This window comes from Juglans regia, chromosome 9, assembly GCF_001411555.2.
Source record: "Juglans regia cultivar Chandler chromosome 9, Walnut 2.0, whole genome shotgun sequence".
NCBI classification, from domain to species: domain Eukaryota; kingdom Viridiplantae; phylum Streptophyta; class Magnoliopsida; order Fagales; family Juglandaceae; genus Juglans; species Juglans regia.
The window spans coordinates 366,254-393,619 of record NC_049909.1 but is presented as its reverse complement, the minus strand read 5'-3'; the positions used below and the strand labels follow the sequence as shown (position 1 = coordinate 393,619).

The window sequence follows — 27,366 nt, the reverse complement described above, 5'->3', positions numbered from 1 at the left end:
ATCATAATGTTGTAAATTCTAGTAGTGGAGTGTATGATCCTGAACTTTTTAATGTAATGGCTGAGGGCCATAGTGTTGTTGAATGAAAATTTCAATGGTTTTTCAAAAAAATAAAAAATAAAATAAAAAATCTGCATGTTAAAAAAAAAATAAAATTTTGAGAGGATGTCAAAAGGTCAGGCGGTAGACTTCCGCATGGCACGAGATTGACCTCTTCGTCAAACCGCGGAGATTGATTCGGTAACGAGAGGTTACTCACTGTAAAATACTCTCATTTTTATTTTTAATTTTATTATTATTTTTTTATCTATTTTTTATTTATTTATTTATTATTTTTTATCAACATTTTACTGTTATTCAATATTTCCTCATTCTATTCAAACACTTACAAGATTTGAAGTACAAGAAAGGAAAGTGGGGTTGAGCTTTGTTTCTTCAAAACAAATCTATCATTTCTCTGTCTCACTTTGCTGCCGGAGCAAAACCCATTTCCTTGAACTCCCACGATTGCCCAACCATAACATCTCTTCTCCTGCTTTTTCTTCAAGTTCCAATCTTCTTTGGGACATATTTTCCAGCATCGTTCTGACTTTCCTCGCCTTTCTTTCTACTTTGCTTATTCTGTTATCGGAGAGTCCATATTCTTGTTTTGTGGGGGAGACAAAAGAAGATGAAAGGTTGGAGGTGGATTTGTGTTGGCCTTCTTTATGCCACCTTTGTGTTTAGGATTGATGCGGTTGGGCAGCGCCGCAGTCAACGCACCGAGCGAATTTCAGGTGGGATTTCTTTGACTTATTTTTTTCCTCTCTTTGCTCATTTTGCTGAATACACACACACACACGCACACACACTCTCTCTCTCTGTATGCTCACTTATTCTCTTACATTTGGTTTGATTTGGTAATAAGTTCTTAGGGATTTTAACTTTAAATATAATTTACAGGTGTAGTGTTTTGAATTTCGGGTTTTGATTAATCGGGTCGTGGGGTTTTTGTAGTTCGGGTATGTACTTTAGCTTTGTAAGATGCTTGAGATCTCTCGAGAATAAATTTCAATTCCGCATTTGCTTTGAAGTATACTGAAAACCTGGAAGGGGATGATATGAAATGAGCGCATGTTGTGGCATGTAACACACAAGTTGTAAGAGGAAAGACCCAAGAAAAGCTCACTTTGAGGGCAACACCTCCATAAAGAAGAAGAAGGATATGGGAGGAAATAAGAGAATTCTATTACTTTCCAGATGCTGTTTACAATATTCCCCCAACAGTACATGTATTGTGAGACTTCCTTAACCGAAACAAGTAAAAAGGCCATGGGCCATTTCTAGTTACAAAAGCAAATAAACGGCAAGTCCAATCTTGCCAAACTGGACCCTAAAGCCCGAGCTTCCTGGGACACTACAACAACCTACTCAATCTAGCAACATAAAGGCCCACTATGTCTGGCCCTTTCAACAAGTAACATGAAGTAACTAGTTAACATAGTTAACTGACTAAACAAAGAGCAAGCCCATGGGAATTGAGATCTTCCCCCACTTCCCTATGTCTCGATCCTTCAGCTTCAGCTTAACAGAAGCTTCTCCATCGTTCCAACCATAGATCTTGGCTTGTGATAGATCCTCCCCTATCAAAACACCTTGCCCACAAGGTGGAGAAAAACCTACTTCAAATGAGAGCAGGTTTCCCACCTCGCATCATCAGTTCCTTGTCCCTGTCAGGGGATCAACAACTCTACTTTCTCTTGGTTCCCGGCTTGGTCATTGGGCTCCCCAATACTTCTTTTGGTTCAGGGATGAGGATCCCTTGGCCGTCAATTGGAGGAAGCACGGGGATCGTTGTGAACTTGGCACCCAGTTTCTTCTTAAGCAGTGATACATGGAAAGTGGGATGGATTCAGGATGAATCTGGTAGATCTAACTGATAAGCAACCTTCCCGACCTTCTATACCATTGAGAAAGGGCCAAAAAATCGAGGGGCTAGTTTGAGGTTGTGCCTGTGAGCTACCAAAGTCTTCCACTTCAAAATCTTGTTCTTTTCTTTCCCACTTCAAACTCTTGGTCTTTTCTCTTCAAGTCTGCATATTTCTCCATCTGATCTTGTGCCTTGTGTAGGTTCCGACAGAGTAGTTATGATGTCTGGGCTTGGGAACGGAGATTAGCTTCCACAACCTCCATGCATGCAGTGTTAGGTATATAGTCGAGGAGTCTAGGTGGTGGGTACTTGTAAAGGGTCTCAAATGGTGTGAGCTTAGTTGCCATGTGTGGTGTGGAATTGTACCATCATTCTGCTAGAGGCACCCATAGGTACCAATCCTTTGGTTGATCTCCAGTGAAGCATCCTAGGTAGTTCTCTAGGTTTTTCTTCATTGCTTATGTTTGTCTATTGGTTTGCGGGTGGTAGGTTGTACTTGGGGACATTTGAACCCCTTGAAGTGTAAAAAGTTATTGCTAAAAATGGCTAGTGAATATGTTGTCTCGGTCGAATACAATGGAGAGGAGTAGTCCATGTAGCTTGAATATGTTTTCTATGTAACGCTTCAATGGAAGACTCAAACCACATGACTTATACTCCAAAAAGACTAGTCAATGATATAATTGGAGCTCTATTGGAACCTTATAAAGAGCAATAACTTCTCATTCTCAAGCAATTTAGGATCTCATATACCACCTACTCCTATTCTTATCATATGGGGTATCATAATCTCCCCTCCTTAAATTCCAACGTCCTTGTCGGGCCAGTCCATCGTAAGTGATAAGATCTAATACCATTTGTAACGCTCCAATAGAAGATCCAAACCACATGGCCTATACTCCAAAATGACTAGTCAATAATATAATTGGAGCCCCATTGAAACCTTATAAAGAGTAAGAACTTCTCATTCCCAAGCAATGTAAGATCCCATACACCATTTATCCATATCCTTACCATAGATATAAATATGCATCAATACTGGTACAAATGTGCTTGTATTAGTCTGCTGATCTTGTCCAAACTTGAACCCATAATGTGCTTACAATCAAGGTGCATCAATACTTAATGCTTATTTACTATGAGAGATTGAGAATAGTTTCTGAAGATGCATGAGTTAGCTAAGAATTTAAAAGAGACAACTTGGAGAGATGCACTAGGAACATATTGTTTGGGATTAATTTTGTGACATGGACTCATTGACCCGTGAACCAAGTTCATAAATTTGGGCATAGTTATGGTCAAAAGGCAGAATAAAGTAAATGGAAAATTTTTTTTTTTTTATCAGTTAAAAGGAATTTTCATTAATATGAATGAAAATAGGCAAGGCCTATGTACACAGGGAGTATACAATAGAAAACACCTAAATACATTCTTAAAAAACTAAATTAGAGCTAGGAACTCATGTACACTGTTTCCATTAAGAACAATGGCTGAGAACTATATAGTAAAGTGTGTAGAAAAAAATTCTGAAGCTCCTCCATCGATTGCTCCCTATCTTCAAAGCAGCGTGCATTCCTTTTCAACCAAATACACCACATAATGCACAACGGGATCATCTTCCAAGCTGCTGCTACTTGTGAACAACCTTGTAGACCCTTCCAACAAGCAAGCAAGTCCACCACCTTTGCCGGCATAACCTATGCGACATCCACCCTACGAAATATTCCATTCCACAACTCTCTCGTCATCTCACAATGCAATAGTAGATGGTCCACTGATTCTCCATGTTTTTTGCACAAATAACACCAGTTCATCACTATGAGTCCCCTCTTTCTTAAATTATCCGTGGTTAGAATTTTTCCAAGTGCTGCAGTCCACACAAAAAAAGCCACTTTGGAAGGTACGCGTGACGTCCAAATACTTTTCCACGGAAAATGTTCATTACCTTGTGATACCCGAATTTTATAGTATGTCTTGACTGAGAACTTCTTACTGTCCTTGCCACTCCATTGTAACCTATCATCCTGTGCCGTTAATCTTTCTGAGGAGTATATCACGCTAAAAAATTCTGAAACAATAGACAACTCCCAATCATGATTAGACCGAGTGAATAAAATGTTCCACTGATAAGAGTCTTGAGCAATCACGCATAGATCCGCTATAGAAGCCTCCCTATTAGCCGCAATATTATATAGAGTTGGAAAGGCTCTCTCCAAAGAATGCTCTCCACACCAAACATTTTGCCAAAACTTGATGCGAGTGTCTTGACCGATTACAAATCTAACATTATTTTCAAAGCACTGCCATCCCCCCCTTATATATCTCCATAGACCCACACCATACCCCCCTTACTTCATTAGTGCACCATCCCCCCCAAGCATCTCCATGTCTCGAATCTACCACTTCCTTCCCCAATGACTCCCCTTCTTCTTGATACCTCCATAACCATTTTTCCAAAAGCGCTTTATTGAAAGTCCTCAAATTGCGAACACCTAAACCACCACTTGAAACTGGAGAGCAAACTTTGTTCCAACTAGTAAGATGGAATTTAGTTTCTTCCCCCAGACCACCCCACAAGAACTCCCGGAATAATTTCTCGATACGATGCGCCACCCCTACCAGCAACTGGAATAGTGATAAGAAATAAGTTGGTAGATTGGATAAAGTACTATTGATCAAAGTGAGTCGCCCTCCCTTCGATAAATACAACCGTTTCCACCCTGCCAATCGTTTCTCTACTCTCTCAATAATCCCTTTCCATATACCTTTAGCTTTGAAAGTGGCACCCAAAGGAAGGCCCAAATATTTCATTGGCAAAGAACCCACTACGCACCCCAACGTTTCTGCTAGTGTACTGATATGAGGCACCACTCCCACTGCCACCATCTCGGATTTGCCCAAGTTAACCTTGAGACCCGTCACCGCCTCGAAGCACAACAAGAGTGCCCTTATGGCTTGTATTTGACCCACCTCCGCTTCACACAAGAGAAGTGTATCATCTGCAAATAAAAGATGTGAGATCATGACAAAACCAAAAGTACCATTGCCTGCCACAAAACCCGCTATATAGCCTCCTTCAACAGCTGCCTTCACCATCCGGCCTAGTGCCTCCATAACAATAACGAAAAGAAATGGAGACAATGGATCCCCTTGCCTCAGACCGCGTGAACTACAAAAGAAACCTACCGGATTACCATTAACAAGCACTGAGAAACGCACATTAGTTATGCAATATCGTATCCATGAGATCCACTTGTTACCGAAACCACATCTCCCAAGTGGGTAAAGGAGGAAATCCCAATTTACATGATCATAGGCTTTTTCCATATCAAGCTTACAAAGTATACCTGATTTACCTTCCTTTAACCTCTGATCTAGACACTCATTAGCAATAAGAACTGAATCAAGTATCTGCCTCCCCCGCACAAAGGCATTTTGAGACTTTGAAATGATTTGTTCCATCACAACACTTAAACGATTAGCCAGCACCTTGGAAATAATTTTATAGATCCCACTCACTAAACTAATGGGACGAAAATCTTCGATTTCCAGCACTCCCTGTTTCTTCGGAACAAGGGCTATGAACGTTGCATTGAAGCATTTTTCGAAATTTTGGAAAGCATGGAATTCAAAAAAGACCCGCATAACATCACATTTCACTATATCCCAACAATGTTGGAAAAACCCCATCGAAAACCCATCCGGTCCAGGTGCTTTGTCTTTGGCCATGCTACTAATGATCTTCTGTACCTCTTCTTCTTCAAAAGGTCTTTCCAACCAACTTGCACTTTGCGTGTCAATGGACTGAAAAGGCAAACCATCGAGCTTTGGCCTCCATCCAGTCGGCTCTGTGAGCAGATTCTCATAGTAATTCACAATATGGTTCTCTAAATCAAAAGGAGAAGAGAGAACTTGATTACCTGATTGAAGGGACTCAATAGTGTTGTTACGCCTATGAGAATTGGCCACTCTATGAAAAAATTTCGTACATTTATCCCCTTCTTTTAACCAAAGAGCCCTAGATTTTTGGCGCCACGATGTTTCCTCCATCAATAAGACCCTCTCTAATTCAGTCACCACTACACTTTTCCGTAGTAGTGCCTCTTCCGAAGCTTTTCCCCTTAACGCCTGTTCCTCCAAGTCCTGAAGCTCCTCTAATAGACTAGTTTTCTGATTTTCAATATTGCCAAAACTTCCATGTTCCACCTCCTTAAATCTTGCTTTAATGCCTTAAGTTTCCCAGAGAGAATGAAATTAGGAGTACCTGAGAACTGATAAGAAGACCACCAGGAACAAACTTTCTCAACAAAGCCATCCACTACTAACCACATATTTTCGAACTTGAAATACTGACGACCCCTATTAATACCTCCACGATCTAACATAATTGGGAAATGGTCCGAGCAAACCCGGGCCAGCCTCTTCTGATACAGCTCCGAATAGTGGGTTTCCCAAGAAGGAGAAACAAGAAACCTATCCAGTCTCGACCACCCCCTATTATTAGACCATGTGAACTCACCCCCAGTAAGGGGAAGATCCATAAGATTCAAGTCAAACATGAACTCGGAGAGCATTGCTATTGAGTGGCCATTATTCCCTGATCGCTCGCTTGGAAAACGAATGATATTGAAATCCCCACCCATACACCATGGCACATCCCAAAGATAATATACACCTGCTAACTCCTCCCACAACCTTCTCCTTTCTCTATATCGATTTGGCCCATAAATGCCTGCAAATGCCCATTCCCACCCATCAATTACATTTCTAAATAAACAAGCCATCGAGCAAGTCCCAACACACTCCTCCACCACCTCCACAATTCTTTTATCCCACATCAAAAGCACCCCCCCAGAAGCTCCTTCCGACGCCAAGTATGACCAGCCCACATAAGGACATCCCCATACACTACGAATAAGACTTTGCTCAACATATCTTAATTTTGTTTCTTGAAGACACACTATATCCACCTTCCACATTCGCAACAAGGTTTTTATGTAGGAGCGTTTGATGCGCTCATTAAGCCCCCGCACGTTCCAAGATAGAATCTTAGGTTTCATGGACAATGGTCATACCCCTCCCTTTCGTTCTATCCCTACTGCAACTTCCCTCCTTCCCTTCATAATTTATAGAACATTGTAATCTTTTAAGCTCCCTATCTCTCTTTGTAGCCGACTTCAATCTACTCTCTTCAATGGCTATAATCAGAGCCCAAAACTGCTCTTCAAAACCTGTACAAGACACCCCAGTACATAATTGCAATTCATCTACTTTCTTGAGAACTCAATCAGGGATAAACTCAGAGTTAGGGCTAGGAGGAAGCACTCTTAATGGTTCAGCCTCTCTTTTATCCGTGCATTCCCCTTCACAAAACCCCAACTGCATATTAATACCTTCTAAACTTGCTTCTCCATCACTATTTGAACCAACTACTTCATTAACCTCTGGATTTGATTTTTGCCCAACAAGAAGTTCTCCATCAACCAGTTGAGACATAACTGAATCCTGTAGCAATCCATCTGTAAAGATTGAACCAGTGCCACCAGCCGTCAATGACTTCTTAAAAGTGCCGCTAGTCTCCATCGTATATTTCTGTGCCAGAGAGGTCTGTGTATCCCCCGTCGTTGACCCCTGTAACAGCCCACTCGTGAGGGATGAAACCATCTCCTCCCTTGCATGAATCTTAGGCCCCAAAGACGTTGCCATAGAGTCCTCTGCCTCCGTCGCACCTTTCTGTGCGATTTCCAAGACATATTCCTACACCACTACCTTCGCCGTAGAAACTACCACCTTTGGCGAGGTTGTCTGTAGCAACTCTGGAAGCAATGGCTCTGTCACTGTTATGATACTCAAATGTGTCTGAGAATCCCCTGTCGTTGACCCCTGTAAAACCCACTCGTGTGGGATGGACCCATCTCCTCCCTCGCATGAATTTCAGGCCCCAGAGACATCGCCATAAAGTTGCCTGCCTCCGTCGCACCTTTCTGTGCGATTTTCGAGACCTTTGCCTGCACCACTACCTCCGCCGTAGGGACTACCACCTTCGGCAAGGTTGTCTGTGGCAGCACCGAAAGCGGCGGCTCAGCTCCACCCCCCGATGGGCCCGCAACCTCCTCTCGGGCCCGATTACATGTCTGCCTCCAAAAATGGCCAGATTGTTTTTGGGTCTTATTGGGCTGAAATCCAATTTCACGGCCTATTATTTTGCCCTTCCCCTTACCAATGTTTTCCCTGGCCCATTGATCTTCAATATACCGTCCATGACCCAGGCCCAGTCCCATTATACCTTTTAATTCAACACACCGTTTTAGCCATCCCACTTTAATTGTTAACTCTCCCAACTGCTCCTCCATTTCACTTAACGCCTTCATCACGCTTTCTTCTTTCAGCGCAACAACAACTCTGCCATCTCCATCCCGCAACAGGTCATTACCCGCAGAAGTGACAGGACCTTTCTTCACCAAACCCACTTTCTCTGCACAGTTCACGTCTCGAGACCTCTCCACTTCTCTGCTCCCCCCGCAAAACATCACTGTATGAGCGCAAATTTGAATTCTGCACAATCGTGATTGGCGGTAATTGTCGCCCTGAACCACCACCACTTCCAGCTTCCTTCAACGCCATCACTAGTTTTCTCCATCCCACTCTATCCTTATCCCCTGGTATGAAGACGAAGTTCCGACGACCCCCTCCACAATACTCCACCAGCGCCATGTATTCTCCCCGCGAGTTGAAACACCATTGCGCAATATAGCCCTTGTCCCCATCCTTATATACAGAGTAAAAACCCTTACCCTCCCTCTTCAAGCACACCTCCAATGCATTATAAAACCAATGTACTGTTCCCAGACCCAAGTTCATCTTTTTTATCACTTTCCATCCCTTCTCTGTAAGAATCACGTACCTCCCATCCCTAGACACCTCGAACAGTTTTGATTCAATATTGATAAACATCTCATACTAGAATTAATATCCTTCAAAAGCACCAAGAATCCTCCCCTGCTGAACTAAATCCCACGATCAAACTCCCGCAAACGCCATTGAGACGAAGCAAAGAATTGTATGAGGGACGTTGTATGGAGAGAGAATTTTTAATGAAGTACCAATACTAGCACAAAGTAAAATGGAAAACTTTGACTATGGATAACTTGGGAAAGAGGGGTTTTGTTCTAATTGATTGGTGTTATATGTGTAAGAGGAGTGGGGAGTCGATGGATCATCTTTTACTTCATTGTGAGGAGGTGGCAAGGATGTTATGGGGGGAGATCTTAAATAGAATGGGTATTGCTTGGGTGATGCCCAAGAGGGTGGCTGATTGGTTTGTTTGTTGGCAAAGGTGTAAGGCCAACTCACTAGATGTGGATGTTTGGAAAATGATTCCTCTATGTATTATTTGGTGCCTATGGCTTGAAAGGTATTGTAGGAGTTTTGAAGATAAGGAGCGTTCTCCGAATGAGCTTAGAAGCTTCTTTTTCCATACTTTATTTTCTTTGGGCTTCATTTTGTGTTTTTAATGGTGCTTGCTTTAGTGAGTTTCTTGTATCACTCTCTAACTCCTGATTTTTGTAACTAGGTGTTGCTATTTGTATACCTCATGTGTACTTGGGCTATGCATATTTACTTTCAATAAAATGTTATTTTACTTGTAAAATTATTTTATTCGACAAAGATTTGTTTGGTGTAATGGATTTTGAGTTATGCCATGGAGATGGAGGCTTTGTGATGATTGGTGGTGTGGAAGCCAAATATGGTAGCATGTGGGAAGGTGGTGTTCTGATGAGGTTAGTTGTCTTTTGGGGGTTGGGTATGGAAAAATGACAGAGGGTGGGGGAACTTCCCTAGGTTTATTAGATATGGGGTGGACACTGAATCTAAAACCAGATTTTGTTACAATAGATGGGCCATTGAAGACCATCTTCCCGGAGTTGTTTATATTATCCCAATGTTAGGAGGCTTTTGGTTGCTGCACATGTGCAGAATTAAGATAGCATTTCTTGATTGGAATGTAACTTCTATTGGAGAAGCCCAAGATTAAGAAATGGAAATTTGTTATCATTTTTCATCAAGCTGTATTCCTTGAAGTTGAGATGAGGTGGCGATGATCAGATATGTTAGATGGGAAATGATTAGGGCACAGGTAAAAACATGGAAGGATACACGGAGCAGGCTAAAAATCTCAATCACAGGTCGCTTTTTTCATTTGACTAACAGCTTTACATAGGATCTTAACAACAAATAATCTATGAAAGAGGTATATTGTAGTAATGAATTAGTGCCCTTTGTTTGAGCAGAATGGGGAAAGCATGGTGGAATCCTTATGTTGGTCATACAAATTGGGAAGTTTGGAAGATGATCCCCTATATTTAGTATGGTGTATTTGGCTAAAATGCAATGCTGGAACTTTTGAATGCCAAGAGGGGAAAGTGACAGAATTAAAAGCTATTGTTTTCAGCACCCTTATGTTTGGATGGCTGCTCACCATGGCTTCTAGTTCTCTAGCTTTCTGGACTTTAAACATTTTTGCTCTCTCTCCCCTCTATGTTATTTAGTAAAATTGCTTTAAGTTATCATCTTGAGTGATGGTCATCTCCGCATGGCATCAATTTGAGTTTAATCAATTAGCATACCCCTGGTTGAGATCACATGCCTGAGATAGTCCACTCCTTCACCCCCAAATGTGTACCTTGATTTCTTAATAAAAGAACTGATGTGCACGCCAAATCCCAAATACAGTCTAGATCTGACAATCTAGATCTGATCAAGATGATATTCCCATGGTTTACCATATGTTAAATGTCATATAATTTGCATAAATGAACATAAAGGCATAGCCCTAAAGACATCACTCTCATGTAGATCACTATGAGAGCGAAAGGCAATCATATGAATATCCTCAGGAATGTCCCTTTTTCATGGGCTTGGGTCATGGTGAAAGCCTCCACTTTTAATTTATCTTCTTCAACTTCTATCATCATATGTGTCTCTGTTGGGAATTGAAAGTTGATATTTAACTGAATGGGTAAGTTGTGAAAAACGTCTAGAGGAATTAGGAAGACTTCTATGTTTGAGTTCTTCCAAAGCTTGTACAAAAGACTGATATTTATTTGGTTTATTTTTTATTTTTGGATTGCCATACAAAGTACCCTACGTGGGTATATATAGAAGTAGACACGTTCTAGAACTAGCCTTTACAACCGCCTAGATACAATAAATAAACTAGATACATTCATGGTTCAAGGTTCAATGGACTTTGGCTACTGTACAATTAACATGACTATTTCTAGAATATTAAAAAAAAATGCATTAACTTTTAACACTCCTTAATGCATTTTGAAACTCCAAGCATTCTTTGCAATAAATGAAACTTCTCTTGGTAATGCCTTTGTGAATATGTTTGCAAGTTGTTCTTCACTTCTGCAATATTTCGTATTGATCTCTCCATTTGCTTCTACTTCTCTGAGAAAGTGATACTTGATGGCAATGTGTTTTGTTCGACGATGATAAACCGGATTCTTTGTCATATCCTTTGCTGATTTGTTGTCACAATAGATCCCTGTAGGATCCTCTTGTGGTTCTCCAATGTCTTCAAATATTCTTTTAAGCCATATTGCTTGGCGTGCTGCTCCGGACGCTGCAATGTATTCAGCTTCTGCAGATGACTACGCAATAGTATCTTGTTTTTTTTACACCCACAAAAAAATTCCAAAACCAAGCTTGAATGCATATCCAGGGGTGCTCTTCATGTCATCCACTTATCCAGCCCAATCACTATCACTGAATCCAATTACCTTTGTATTTGTAGTGGACTTGTACAATATTCCATAATCCATTGTTTCTTGCAAATGGCTTGGACTTTGCATGAATTTGGATAATAAGCATGTAGCAGTAACATATACTAACTCCCAATTACGCTCCTATAGAGAGAAGCATCTGCTTTTTCTGACCCATCTTTCTTTAATTTCTCATTAGGTACCAATGGAGTAGCAACTTGTTTACAACCATACATTTGGAATTTCTTCAATAAATTCTCCACGTACTTTCTTTGTGATATGAAGATTCATTCTTTATCTTGACTTATCTCCATACCAAGAAAGTAGTGCATCAATCCCAAATCATTCATTTCAAAAGTCTTCATCATGTCTTTCTTGAATTCTTCACTCATTGATAGATTATTTCTGGTGAAAAGTAGATCATCAACGTAAATAGAAGCAACAAGAAGATCCATGTTATCTCGGTTCTTTATGTGGAGCGCTGGCTCACTTTTACTTCTCTTGAAACTATGGTCAATAAAATATTTATCAATTCTACTGTACCAGGCTCGAGGTGCTTGCTCAAGCCCATACAAAGCTCTCTTCAATCGAAAAACTTTTCCTTCTTCATTAGTTGTTGTAACCCCAAGGGGTTGGCCCAAGTGGTGAAGACCTTGGTCTTGGTGTGACGTTGTTCCAAATGTGTTCTTCCAAGTGTAGAAGTGTCAAGTTGTACAAGGATGAATTCAGGATCGTATTCCATAGGGACAAAGGGTTTATGTCAAGTGTTGGTGCGATAAAGTTCTGGTATATGAACAAATGAGAATTTTCATGAACATTGTTTTTGTGTTTTTTAATACTTTTGAAAAGAAAATGTAAAATGGATTGTGTACAAAGCTAGAAAGGTGTTTGTGATTTGTAGATGAGAGGTGTCATTCTAAGATGGTGTTTGCTAATGTGAAATGTAAAATGAAAACTGAAATTTTGCAGCAAAAGAAAGGAAACAAATTTTGTAATAGAAAATTATGATTTGATCAAAGAAACAAACACCTAAGCTTCAAGTATAGCTTTAGTTGGTTGTGAGTCTTGCAATCTCAATCTCTTTTATTTTTCTCGATTATTAATCCAACCAAGGTATTTATAATTGGGATTTGACTTTGGAAGTTCATTTGCAAAGTTCTTTAACATATATTTTTTTTTTAAATTCATAAATGTAAATAGAAATTCGAGTTAGCATTGAATCCTTTCATTCTTTCAAGCATTTGATGTGTCTTTTGTCAGCAACAGATCTTGAGCTAGAGATTCAAGTCATTTTTGAGATAAATCCATGAACAAAACAGTAAATGAGAATGAATAAGAGCGGAGACAATTTCCATTACAAGAAACCACAACTAGTTCAAGTTATTTCATTGGCTTAGGCTATTAAACTAGCCTTCCATACTCGATGTAAAAACAAACGAAAATACTAAGAAAATCAGCATTGCTATTCAAACATAATTGTAAAGAAAGAAAACCCCTGTTCTTCTCTGAGAACTGAGCCAAAAAAACCTCAAAAGTCCGGAAGAACTACCCCCCAAAAGCTCTCTGGCGCCCTTTTACTCTTCTCAAAACCACGCCTCTTCCCAAAAACTTTACCGCAAATCGTGTACATGCCCAAGGACCACTTTTTTTGCTTTTAGCCCCAATTTTCTGTGTATCTCTTGGCCCGTGCTTTACTTCTTATGTCACCCAAGTCCCTTGGCATCCACTAACCCCATAATTGACTTCCTCCCACTGGGTTCACGTCCCACATCTCCTCCATAGCCTCTGACTTAGCTGTTGTGGCTTTTCCTCCTTCCAAGAATGCCTTGCTCCTTTATTCCCCAAGGAAATGTCGGCTGAAGGGTGAGGAAATGAAACAAGTCTCTCCATGCCGCATGACTTTTTTTTTTTCTTTCCAAACATGCCCTGCAGCCTATAAGCATAATATAAGTGTTTATCATTTGAAGGGCAAATATGGAACTTTTGTGTGCAAAATATTGGCATTAATTAATTTGGCATCCAATACTAGAATTTGATGCATAATTAAGTTCTCAACTCTTTTGATGAGATAAATCACTCACTTAAGCTACTTAATTATGCATCACTCCCTTCAAGGTCAAAGGTTCAACACCTCATAGGTGTAAACAATCCTTTGGGGCCACATCCCCTGTTGAAAAGTCAGCGATTTAACCAGTCCGTGTAGGGAAACTTCCGAGCGTGCGGTGCACGGGACTGGGGTTTACTCTGCAGGGGTGGGTCCGAAGGGCCCTGCCTTGGAGAGGTTCCCTGAGATTTAAAAAAAAAAAAAAAAGTTATTGTGAATTCTTGTGGTTACTCTGCATAAATTTCTTCTTTTAGTACTCCATTAACAAAAGCCGACTTCACATCAAGTTGATGTAGTTTCCATTGCTTTTGTGTTGAAAGAGCAACAAGAGCTCTTATAATATCCATTCGAGCAACTGGGGCAAAAGTCTCATTATAGTCAATCCCATGTTGCTGTGTGTGGCCTTTGGCCATAAGTCTCGCTTTATACTTTTGTATTGAGCCATCATAGTTAAGTTTTGTTTTAAAAATCCACTTAACTCCAATGATCTATTCATCACAAGGACGATTTACCAACTCCTATGTGTTGTTTTCCTCAATCATTTTTATCTCCTCCATGGTTTTCACCCATACTTTGTGTTTTGATGCAACTTCAAAGTTGCTTGGTTCCAAAACTGAATAGTTGCATGTTTCATACAACTCATGTGGTTCCCTTACCTTTCTTGGAGGTGATGATAACGGTGAAAACTCAGCTTGCTCAAAGATGAAGGGGGAAAGGATTTGGGTGATGAAGGCAGAGTATCTATATTGCTGTTGTGCCTTTTCCTGTTGCATCCACAAAAGCACCATTTCCCATCTTGAATTTTGCCTTGACAGATTCATCTATATTGCTAAAGATACTTTCGCCAGGCATCATATGGTTGCTGCCTCACTGTCTAAATGCCACTTTTCATGTTTCTCCTCAGGATCAACTTGGCATGCATAGAACAGGTACTCCTTGTTGTCTTCTTTAGAAAAATTTGCTTGATGAGTATCTTTGAAGCAGCAAACTTGTTCAGGACGCCCAAATTTATTACAATTTCTACAATGAGGCTTTCCACGATGCCAAAAATCTTTTTCAAGATGGCCTGTTTTCTTGCATATGCCACAAGCTGGGTGATCTCTTTTCTTTTCCTTCCTTTTCACATTTTCTTCCCCTTGAGAATTTGATCCTCCTTTGGAATTCTTTTGAGATTTTCTTCCCGCTTCTCCTAATTTCTGAGCTTTTACGTTGAGCTTAGATTGAAAGGCATTCTCTAGTGAGGCTTCAGAATTCCTATTCAATTGTTGCTCATGTTCTTGTAGAGAGCCCATAAGTTCTGTGATTGACGTAGGTGATAAGTCGTTAGACTCTTCAATTGCAGCCACAACAGGATCATATTTTTCCATCACGCTGATTAATATCTTTTGTACCAGTCTTTGATAAGAGATTTCTTCTCCTTAAGCTCTCATCGGATTTACAATCTCCATCATCCTTGAACAATAATCTTTAGCAATCTCAGAATCTTTTATTCTAAGATTCTCCAGTTCTCTTCTCAGAGTTTGGAGTTTGATAGTTTGTACTTTGATGTTACCTTTGAACTCCTCCTGCAACTTGTTCCAAGCCTGCTTTGATGATTTAGCTTCTCATAATTCTTGGAACGATTGTATCAGTTAGTGCTTGTTGGAGAACAAAAAGAGCTGTGGCATCTTTTTGTTTCAGCTCCTTTTGTTTCGATGTTTGACTTGTAGAGAGAGGACTTCCTTTAGTAGAATTTGCAACTCCTTCAATCACCCCCAATAAATCTTGAGATTGAAAAAATGTTATCATTTTGATGCTCCAATAGTCGTAATTTTCACCACCAAAAATAGGAACGTATGGTTGAGAAGAATTGGAAGCCATGGTGCCCTTCACCCAAAATTGATTGGACTTGAGCTCTGATACCACCGTTGGGAATTGAAAGCTGATATTTAATTGAATGGGTAAGTTGTGAAAAAAGGCTAGAGGAATTAGGAAGACTTCTATGTTTAAGTTCATACAAAGCTTGTAGAAAAGATTGATTTTTATTTGTTTTTTTTTTATTTTTTGATTTGCCATACAAAGAACCCTACAGTGGGTATATATAGGAGAAGTAGATACATTCTAGAACTAGCCTTTACAACTTCCTAGGTACAATAAATAAACTAGATACATGCATGGTTCATGGTTCAAGGTTCAATGGACTTTGGTTACTGTACAATGATCATGACTATTTCTAGAATATTCAAGAAAAATCGCATCAACTTTTAACAGTCTCCCTCAATTGAAAACATTTGTGGGGCTTTGCACTTTTGTTTGGACGTAAACCATGGTTGCAACTAAAAATTAATCCTCTTGGGCACCGTCACTACATTTCATGGCATGAAATCCCCTTGGATGTTTGTTTACTGGAGTTCAGGACGATTTTTGTGTTGCTGGAAGAATGGACAAATCCCCTTGGATGTTTATTTTTTACTTCAGCACTTCTAGTGTAGGGTATTTCTTCCTGGACAGCCTCTCATCATGCATTCCCGAAGTTCTGATTGTCTCATGAACTGTCTGCCGGTTGAACATGCATGCTGTCTGCAATTGTTTTTTTTTCTAAACACAAAATTTCATTAAACCACTCTCATTTGTGTAGGAGTGACACCACAATGTACCTCATTCACAATCTCATCTTGTACTTGCTCAATATTGGTCTCCATTTTTTCAATCCTCTCTTTGCTAATGGACATAGCTCTAGTACCAATGGTAGATCCAGTTAGGGTAATGTGATGCTCCATACTAAGTAACAAGTGTAAGTGGCACATTGCTTGGGGCAGAGAAGTTCTTGCTCTTTATAATGATTCCAATGGGGCTCTAATTGTTCCATTGACTAGTCCTTTTGGAGTATAAGCCCAAGTGTGGCTTGTACCTTCCCTTGGGTTATTAAAAATGGTATCAGAGCCTATCCCAACCAAAAACGTGGGAGCCGTGACACCTATGTTGGAATTGCCTGATAAGGACGTTTGGAATTTAAGGGGGAGGATTGTGATACCCCATACTGAGTGATGGGTGTAGATGATGTATTGGATCCCATGTTACTTGGGAGGGAGAAATTATTGTTCTTTATAATGATTTCAATAGGGATTCAATTGAATTGTTAACTAGTTCTTTTGGAGTATAGGCCAGTAAGTGGCTTTGCCCTTCCCTTGGTGAGTTACAATTGGTATCGGAGCCTATCCCAACTAAAATGTGGGACATGAGCCGTAATGCCTATGATGGAATGGCCCCGATGAGAATGTTTGGAATTTAAGGTGGGAGATTATGATACCCTATACTGAATGACGAGTGTAGATGATGTATTGGATCCCACATTGCTTGAGATGGATAAATTCTTGCTCTTTATAATAATTCTAATAGAGCTCCAATTGTACTATTGACTAGTCCTTTTGGAGTATGGATTAGATGTGGTTTGGGCCTTCCATTGGGGTGTTAGAAAGATTAAGAAATTCTTCCTCCCAAGCAATGTGATACCCCATATTGACAAATGAATATAGATGGCGTATGGGATCCCACATTGATTAAGAGGGAGAAGTTCATACTCTTTAATGATTCCAATTAGGTCCCAATTGTACCATTGACTAATCCTTTCGGAGTATAGGCCCAAATATTTCTTGGGCTTTCTCTTGGGGAGTTATGAATGGTATTCGAGCTTCTCTCAACCATAAGTGTAAAATTTGTGTGCCACATATGATAGAATGGCTCGAAAAGACTACAGGAACTTGAGGGGGGAGATTGTAATACCCTATACTGAAGGATGAGTTTAGGTGGCGTATTGGATCTTACATTGCTTTAGAGGGAGAAAACTTCTTATTCTTTATAATGATTCAAATGGGGCTCCAATTGTATTGTTGAGTATGACCTAGAGGTGGCTTAGGCCTTCCCTTGGGGTGTTATAGGTTATAAAACGTGTTGCACAACGAATCCTGCGTTGCATAATACTGACAATTGTCTCAATATCTAGCACCACTATGCCATGAATAGTGCCCTTCTCAGAGTCATGGTGAGAGATGGGAGACAGCAAACTTGATGTCAACATGGGTCATTCTGTTAATGAGTTAGGCATCATTAGACTATACTAAGAAGAATGTGTATAGTTTAAGATGTCTCTACTAGGAAGCATATATATAATTGAGCAAGTTTACAGAAAGCGCAGCAAAAGGCCAAGGTATGTTGGTTGATGTTGTGACCTACTATTTGGTTGAAGATATGATGTGAGATAAAGTTGATTGGAGAAATGGATTCTTGTCTCAGAAATTAGGGGGACATGGGAAACATATTTGTTATTAGTATCTATTTTACATGCATAATTACTTGATTAAAATCTTAAGATGTTCAAATGGGTCATTCATATCTAGTTTTATGTACTTGTGTAATACAATCTTTTTGTTTTATTGGTAAAATTACACGTGTCTAGTGGGTTCTGTACTGATGACTTTACCCCGGATCCTGTTCTTCTTGGAGAGGAAGTGCTATTTGGTTAATTCAATAAACTATTTGATAAATTTGCTAGCTAATCCTAGTCTTGAAAAAAAATGTTGTATAATTTATATTGTTTAGTTTTTCTATCCTCCTTTGCAGTGTAGGGATTGTCCCATTAAAATAGTGAACTATCAAAATGTTTGGAAATTATTTAATATCACTTGCTGCAATGTTCAATTTATGAACTTAAAAGTATGATTTTTACGGAGTGTAGGTAGTGCCGGTGATGTCTTGGAAGATGATCCAGTGGGAAGGTTGAAAGTTTTTGTGTATGAGCTTCCAAGTAAATATAACAAAAAGATTCTGCAAAAGGATCCAAGATGCCTAACCCATATGTTTGCAGCTGAGATCTACATGCATCGATTTCTCTTATCTAGCCCTGTTCGAACCCTTAATCCTGAAGAAGCTGATTGGTTTTACACCCCTGTATACACTACTTGTGACCTGACACCAAATGGCCTCCCTTTGCCTTTTAAGTCACCTCGGATGATGAGGAGTGCAATACAGCTCATTTCTTCTAACTGGCCTTACTGGAATCGGACAGAAGGTGCTGATCACTTTTTTGTAGTACCTCATGACTTCGGAGCATGCTTCCATTATCAAGTAAGAACTCTTTGTCTTGCCTGCTGAAAGTGGATGATATCTTTGTACCAATTTGCCCTATTGTATGGATTCTCGAAAAGCCTATTGGGCTCAACTATTCAGAATGTGTCTCAATGTTATTTTGGATTGTCGAAATAGTTGTATGTTGGCAGGCTAATTTTGTCATTATTTGTAATTTTCATTTGACAACTCTGTTCATGTAAATTGTTGAAGGAGGAGAAGGCAATTGAAAGAGGAATTCTTCCCTTGCTCCAACGTGCAACACTGGTTCAGACTTTTGGACAGCAGAATCATGTTTGTTTAAAAGAGAGCTCGATTACAATACCACCATACGCTCCTCCACAAAAAATGCAAGCCCACCTGATTCCTGAGAGAACTCCCAGGTCTATATTTGTGTATTTCCGGGGATTGTTTTATGATGTGGGAAATGACCCAGAAGGTGGTTATTACGCAAGGTATTTTTTTATCAAACTTACATGCTAACAAGAGGATGTTTAGAAATCCAATGGTTTTAATTTTCTTTCCATATCCTTTTTGAACGGTTGAATGCATCCGTCCAATTAAATTAAAAGATTAGAGGATTTTGTGGTAATACTAGGAATATGAAAGGATGTTGATAAAAGCTTGTTTGCCATATTATAAGGCGCAACTTCAAGCTTCTTTCTTAGCCTGCTGCCTTTTGTTTTTGTTCTTTTTGCAATGGCGCAAGGGAAAAGCCCTTTGTCCAAAAATTCTATTATTTAGCTATTTTAAGAGACTAAATAGAGTTTTTTTTTTTCTTTAAAGAAAAAAAGAACTTTTTTAATCTGAAGCAGAAAAGGTTCCAAGTTTTCTCCCCCCATACGTAATATAAAATAGATCGAGTCATTCAAGCATGCACATACACCTAAATCTAACTTTTTTGGGTGAGTATAACTGAATCTAACATTGTTCTAAAATTTTACAGAGGTGCACGGGCAGCAGTGTGGGAGAACTTCAAGGACAATCCGCTTTTTGACATTTCCACAGAGCACCCAACAACATATTATGAGGACATGCAACGAGCTGTCTTTTGTTTATGCCCCCTTGGCTGGGCTCCTTGGAGCCCGAGATTGGTAGAAGCAGTGATATTTGGTTGCATCCCCGTTATCATAGCAGATGACATTGTTCTACCCTTTGCTGATGCCATCCCATGGGAAGAAATTGGGGTCTTTGTAGCTGAGAAGGACGTTCCTAACTTAGATACCATCCTCACATCAATCCCGTCAGATCTAATTCTGAGGAAGCAAAGATTGCTTGCCAACCCTTCAATGAAGCAAGCAATGTTGTTTCCACAACCAGCTCAACCAGGAGATGCATTCCATCAAGTTCTAAATGGACTGGCAAGAAAGTTGCCACATGACAAGAGTATTTACTTGAAGTCGGGTGAGAAAATCCTAAACTGGACTGCAGGTCCAGTGGGTGATCTGAAACCTTGGTAGCGGCTATGCCATTGCATTCTCAACTCTAACTGGAATTTTTAACCCACCCTCGTGATCTTTTAAGAGCGTCATGTTCTAATTGAGGTGGTCATTTGGGTTTAAGTCTAATTTTTTACTTGGCTAAAATGCATTATACTTTCTTTTCTTGCGCTTTTATTGATGCTCGTTTGTTGTAATTTGCCCTGTGGTTAAGTTCTTGAAACCAGTGACTTCTTTTTTGGTTATCATCTACCTTTAAGTACAGGAAGTAACTTCTAAATCAGGACTTATTCATTTTCTCTGTTGTAAAATAGTGTTTTTGGCCATAAAAAAGTTTGGCATCTTGGTAAATTCTGGTGTCCAGAGGCTGCTATGATATCTGTGTTTCGGGATAAATGGCCGTGTTGAAGAGTTTAGATTTGCTGCACATTGGTTTCAGCCGTATCTGTCCAGAGGTTTGCTGTAACTGAATGCTTTTGTGTTATGAACCCAACTGGGACGGCTTCCTGGAGATCTGCACGGTGCCGTTTAGTATTAGTGTTAGTGAAGTGTGCGTTTAATAATTGTAGTATGCAAGAGAGTAGCCTTACCCACGTGTCAAGTAGTCTGGCTGTGTAGAAGTAGTGGAGTCTGTTAGAGAGTTTGTTATTTTGCTTTATAATTTCATATAAAAGGAAGGGAAGGGATGGAAGGGAGATTATTCTGGAATCTGAAGAATATTGTAGTTCTGTTTTGGGAGGTTTTGGATTCCTCGAAAATCAAGTCTCTACAATTTCAGTGAATTTCATCCCTCGTCATCTTCCTTATTTTCACAGTCCATTTACAGTCATCCATATGTACAAAGCCATTTTTCTATTACTCTATCTAGGTTCATTACAATTGGTATCTAGAGCCACCAATTATTTAATGGATGGAGTAAACTTACAAACAGCAAGCAAATTTGTTGCCGTTGATGGAAAAGATTTTTGAGAAAATACTGCACATCACAGATGGAGGATGGAGAAGAAGAGGCAGTAGAGGTGGTGGTTGTAGCAGTGCCCACGATAGCTGTTCCCACAGAAATCCCTCTTCCCTCGGTTCTGAAAAATCCATAACCGAAATTAAATTCTCTTCTCCCAGAAGATCGAGCATTGCGGTTCCGTCTTAATGGAGAAATTATTGAGTGGGCATTACCCAGAATTGCTGATGTGATAGGGATAAATAGGATAATAACATGTGATCTAAGCACGCTATCAGATAAGGAGGCAAGCAGTTTGGGTGAAACGAGTGTGCTTGTCTTCGACCCGGGGGGTGGAACAATTGGCGTCTCTTTCCTCACCATTGAAGATGGCGTCTATGAAGTGGAAGCCATAGCTGGTGAATATTCTGATGATAGGAGGGTGAATCAATTCTTTCAGGGATTCAAGTGAAATTCAAGAAAAATCCTCAAAAAGCATGATAAGAGTCTTTGCTTAAAAATGGGGAGGAATTTCCTGGTTGCAGCAGAGGGGTGTCTCTCTTCTATTCGCCAGAATTTTCTTCATGATTCTAAATTGAGGTATTCGGATTTTGATTGTTTGGTTCATAAGATTTCTCAAGCTGACAAACACAGATCATTTTCAACTGTCGAATGGGAACGTGGACGTACTACAACTGGGATGGTGACTGCAACTTTGATATATTTTAATCGAATTGGAGCTCTGGTATTCCAAGAATCAATTCCATTGGGAGAGTTTGCGACTTGGGGGCTAATGTTGTTGACCATTTGCCAAATTCAGAAGAGGAAATTCGTAGAGGAGAATATGCAGTCATAAGAAGCTTGATTCGGGTGTTAGAGGGTGGTGTTCAAGAGAAAAGACAGGTGGATAGAGTCGTTGACAAGTGTGCATCAATGCAGAACTTACGTGAAGCAATTGCCACTTATCGCAATAGTATTCTGCGTGAACCAGATGAGGAAAAGGGAGGTGTCACTTTATTTTTTGTGGTATCTGAGAAGGTACACTGTGATGAAGGACAATTTCTCTGTGGAAGAAGTAGAAGGGGATGATGCGGCCATTAAAGTACTGAGCAATTATGTTGTACAAAATGCTTTGGCTCTGGCACTGAGAGAGTTCTAAAATTTATTTTGGGATCACCCATCATGTTGAGAAGCCAAGACAAGAAGTTGTCAAAGCCTTTGATGTTATAAACGAGGTGGCCAGTAGGCATTCGGCTTTTATGAGTTTACTATGTTTGGAAGGGATTGGGACTTGCTATAAAATTCCGGTTCTTGCCTTAGAGGGCATCCACTATCCTTTCTTTACATCCATGGAAGAGTAGTACATAAGAGAGGCAACCTGGGTGTTATATTATTATTATTATTATTATTATTATTATTATTTTGCTCTTGATTTTATTACTCTGCTTCACAAGTGGGTTATGCTATTTGGAGTGAGGAGAATGATCAATGTGCTAAACCTTGAGGACAAGGTTCTTTTGAGGGGGAGAGGAGTTCCTGTAGGTACATTTTTCTGTAGTAGCCACGGGGATGCTGGAGAAGAACTTCAGATTGCATGCTTGACGAATCTAAATCCTATTTTAGTTACTATGGACTCACCGCATTTTTTCATCCAGAAGAAATCTTCTTGCCATCTTATAATTCATGGTTTTTAAAAAATGGAGCACTGTTGTTTGGATGGTGAGGCTATTGTTGATAGTGACTCAAATTTACCAGGAGGGAGTGAATGACGAGGAGTTTTGGATGGACTTTCCTTGTGATGGTCGGAGAGAGAGTGTCAAACATGGAATCTTGGAAAATGCAAAGCTTTATGTTCACGTGAAGCCTACTTTTGGTGCTACTTTAATTGTCATTGCAATGTGGGTTCTCTCCCTTCAATGGGTCTGCTATGCTAAAAGTAGGATTAGCAAATATTGCTCTTAGCAAGATTGGAAAGCAATCTTATATTCCTTCCTATTGCTCTTGTTTTTCTGGGAGCTTGTTAGTGCAACCTTGGCATTAGAGAATGCAGTGGGTGTTCATGTATTTGCAAGCCATGGCCGAAATAAGAGTTGTTGCAATAATGTCAGGAACACCACTCAAAGCTTAGAGTTTAATGTGGAGAGAGAGAACAAACAATGGGTGATAACATATTTTTCTAACAAACAATGGGTGATAACATATTTTTCTAAGGATTTGGAAGCTTCACACGCCAGCTTATTCATGAAACTATCAATGCTCTAAACCTTGAGGACAAGATTTTTTTTAAGGGGTGGAAATTGTTGTAACGTTCCGTTCCCGAAGATCCGGAGAGTTAGCTCTTAATACTTAATATCAACTTTAATAACACAACTATAACATTCAGAAAACTCCATAAAATGTTAATCCATTTAATCAACCCAAATATCTATGTTCCTTCATGGGGACAATAAAGAAATTCTCAATAACATAAATTAAAAACTCTCCAAAAACTCAAAGATATCCTTATCTCATCAAATCAAAATAACCGAAAATAAATCAGTTTACTAACTACGACTCTCAAATAAGCACTTGTACATTCAGGCACTTATTCCACTACGATCATCTCACCTTTCTAAAACTTCCTACTCTTGTTCTCCAGTTGAACCATCAAAATTATCTGAAACATATATGGAGATAATGAGTGAGTTATCAACAACTCAGTAAGCAGATGACATATACTAGTTTTTAAACGTGAGCATTTACAGAGATCAGAATGCAGAACAAAACATTTTCATTTTCAGAGTGCGGAAGCAAAACATGTTATCAAAATATCATAGCGAAGATTCATAAATAAATTCATTCAAAAATATCATTTGGCATAACATAAATGATCATCATCATCATCAGAACATCATATTAGAACAGAGGCCATATATAACCCCCGTGGTAGGGTTGTGCATCTGCCGATAGCCAAGCAGAAAATAAATCACTTTGTCACCAAGGTGTGCACTTAAAATAGAGACCACTAGTATAACCCGTGGCAGGATCGTATCCACTATTATAACCCGTGATTGGGCCGTATCTACTATTATAACCCGTGGTTGGGCCGTATCTACTATTATAACCCTTGGTTGGGCCGTATCCACTATTATTACCCTTGGTTGGGCCGTATCCACTATTATCACCCGTGGAAGGGCCGTCACTGAACAGAGAGGAAACAAAATCAAATTCAGAATTAAAGCGTTATGCCAAAAGTTTTCAGAAATCACATCTTATCCAAACAGAGTACTGAACAAAATCATATCATCTTCCTAATCAAAGCAGATCCAAAGCATATTTATATAATTATGCACAATTTTTCATTTTCGCTCTTTTTTGCATAGATCAGAAATAGAATGTCAAAAATAAGCTCATGTCTACACCAATCATGACAGAAAAAACTTTCTTCTTAAACATAATCTCATGAGTAATACAGAACAAATAACTGAGGCAGTTCAAATTTCTTTTCATAACCAAATATATATATTTTCTAACAATCAACCTCAACTTATTTTATTTTAATGCAAAGTCTAGCATAGGAACCCCGCTTACTAGGACTTCTTAGCTTTTTTATGAAATTTCCTCAAAATGTCGAATAATAATTAATCGTTACTTATAAAATAATCACGTAATTCTCGTAAATTTTCAATCAAACACGTATTTCAACATTTAAGTCTAAGATTAGGGGTGATAAATGGTCCGGTCGGATCGAACGGATTGATCGGACTGGAGCGAGACTTAGACCGGTCCGGTCCGGTCCACATTTTAGAGGACCGAAAAGTTTCGGTTCGGTCCACGGTCCAGGGATTATTCGGACCGGACCGAATGAAAAAAAAAAAATTTTATATATAATAATTGTACGATTAACAATATAAAATTTTAAATATATTATTAATACTTGTTAATATTCTATAAATTAACAATATTTTATATATATCTTCATCTAACCTATTAGTATTAACAATATAAAGTTTTAAATATGTTATTAACACTTGTTAATAATCTATGAATTAACTAATATATAATATCAATTAGTTAATTATATAGTAATTATATAAATTAATAATATAATTTTCATCTAATTTATTATCATTGACCATATAAAATATTTTTTTATTGAGTTTGTTACATAATCTACATTAATAAGTCACTTAATTTAATTTAGTATTTTAAATAATTTTTTTATTAATTATTTAAAAAAAAAAGACCGGACCGACTGGATTGGTCCGGTCCGGTCCCTTTGGGTATTCGGTCCGGTTCGGTCTGGAAAAATGATGGACTGAAAATATTTGGTCCATCGCCGGACCGGACCAAACCATTTGCAGCCCTACCTAAGATGCTAAAATAACCTATTTTAATTCCTAAAAAAATTTAAATTCACGTAATACTAAAATATCGTCACATTTCTCAATTCATCAATGCCTAAATAATTAGTCTAACTAAAATACAAAATCTAACTTATTTACTAATGAAATCAAATTATAAGATTTAATACTAGCTAATATATTTATACTAAACTATTTTTAAAATTAAGCAACTACAACTTAGATTCATTTTGGTAATTAACTTAATCATACTTTAAAAGTCATATATTTAGTAATTTAACTTCTATCTGTAAATATGAATTCTTATACTGCTAATAAAATCCCATGCATAGTAGATGATAAAAGCATGATCGGTACATACCCAATCAAGGGCATTTTGGGAAAGAAAAATCATAACTCTTTGAGAAAATAACCTAGGATCAAAATTTACGTGATAGGGGCCATGCATACCGAAACTATGTGCAGTGGTGGCTTGGGTGGAAGTCAACGGCGGCACAGCTGGGGGCAGTGGCAGATCACGGTGGTAGGGCATTGAGAGAGAGAGAGAGAGATGAGTGAGAGAAAAACCTCACGTAGAAAAGGAGAGAGACGGAGAGGGAGAACAGAAGAACCGCGAGGAGGCCGTGGCACTCTATGAGCTTACCAGTAGGGACGCGGCGTGATAGGAGTGGCGTGGAGTGACCGTCAGAGTTCTCTGTGCTGGTGGTAACGACGTGGAGGCGTTGGCACCGTGTGTGGTGGCTTTGAACGACAAGGGCACCGGCTGTGCATTGCTCTGTTTTCAGGGGCTAAAACAGGGGAGTTTTCAGTTCACTATGTAGGTGGTTGTTCTCGGCACTATGGTGGTGGTGCAGTGGTGTACGGTAGAGGAGCTGGAGTTCCAATGATGGTCGAGTGGAGGTGGCGCACGGCGAGGTGGAGCTGCAATTCGTGGAGATGTAGTGCATGCACGGGTTGCGTCGATTTTTGTATGGGGGCAATGAGAATTCTGGGTGGTGTAATGGCTGTGGAGTACGGCGGAGCAAGGTCTGCTCACGGTGGGCCTACTCCAATGAGAATGATGTTATTGCGAAAGGGGGCTTCCCGTGAGGTTGGCGTGTTGTTTTCCGAGTGGGTAGGACCGGGCTGGGCTATTTGCAAAGAGGACCAGGCGTGCGAAAATAATAATAATAAATAAATAAATAAATAAATTGAGCTTGACTGGGTCCAGGCGTTACAATTGTTATGAACCTAACTGAGACGCGTTGTTCCTAGAGATTTGCATGGTGCCGTTTTGTATTAGTGTTAGTGAAGTGTGTGTTTAACAATTGTAGTATGCAGAGAGGAGTAGCCTTACCCACGTGTCAAGTAGTTTGGTTGTGTAGAAGTAGTGGAGTCTGTTAGAGAGTTTGATCCAAGTCTATACAATTTCAGTGAACTTCATCTATCAACATCTTCCTTATTTTCACAGTCCATTTACAATCATCCATATGTACAAAACCAGTTTTCTGTTACTTTATCCAGGTTCATTACACTCTGTGAGCATATTAAGGCCTCGTTTGTTTTCACAACTCAACTCATCTAATCATTACAATTTTTCTAAATTTCAACACAAAAGAAAATAAACAATTCAATTTTTTCAAATCTTAAAACAAAAATAATATTAAAAAAATATATGATAATAATATTTTATTTAACTTTTAACTTTAATTTAAACTCATCTCATCTCATCTGCGAAACCAACGAGGCCTTACTAGTCTCTTATCTGTCCTACATCATTTG

At 39.3% G+C, this 27,366-nt stretch overlaps 1 protein-coding gene across 1 annotated transcript; it reads left to right on the top strand.

Annotated features, from left to right (window-relative positions):
* The first annotated feature begins 380 nt into the window (after positions 1-380).
* LOC109009731 (probable beta-1,4-xylosyltransferase IRX10L) lies at positions 381-20,676 on the top strand. Its single transcript, XM_018990331.2, has 4 exons — positions 381-776; positions 18,498-18,886; positions 19,100-19,341; positions 19,833-20,676. The coding sequence occupies exons 1-4, from the start codon at positions 671-673 to the stop codon at positions 20,344-20,346; spliced, it is 1,251 nt and encodes a 416-aa protein (XP_018845876.1). The 5' UTR covers positions 381-670; the 3' UTR covers positions 20,347-20,676.
* Positions 20,677-27,366: the final 6,690 nt, after the last annotated feature.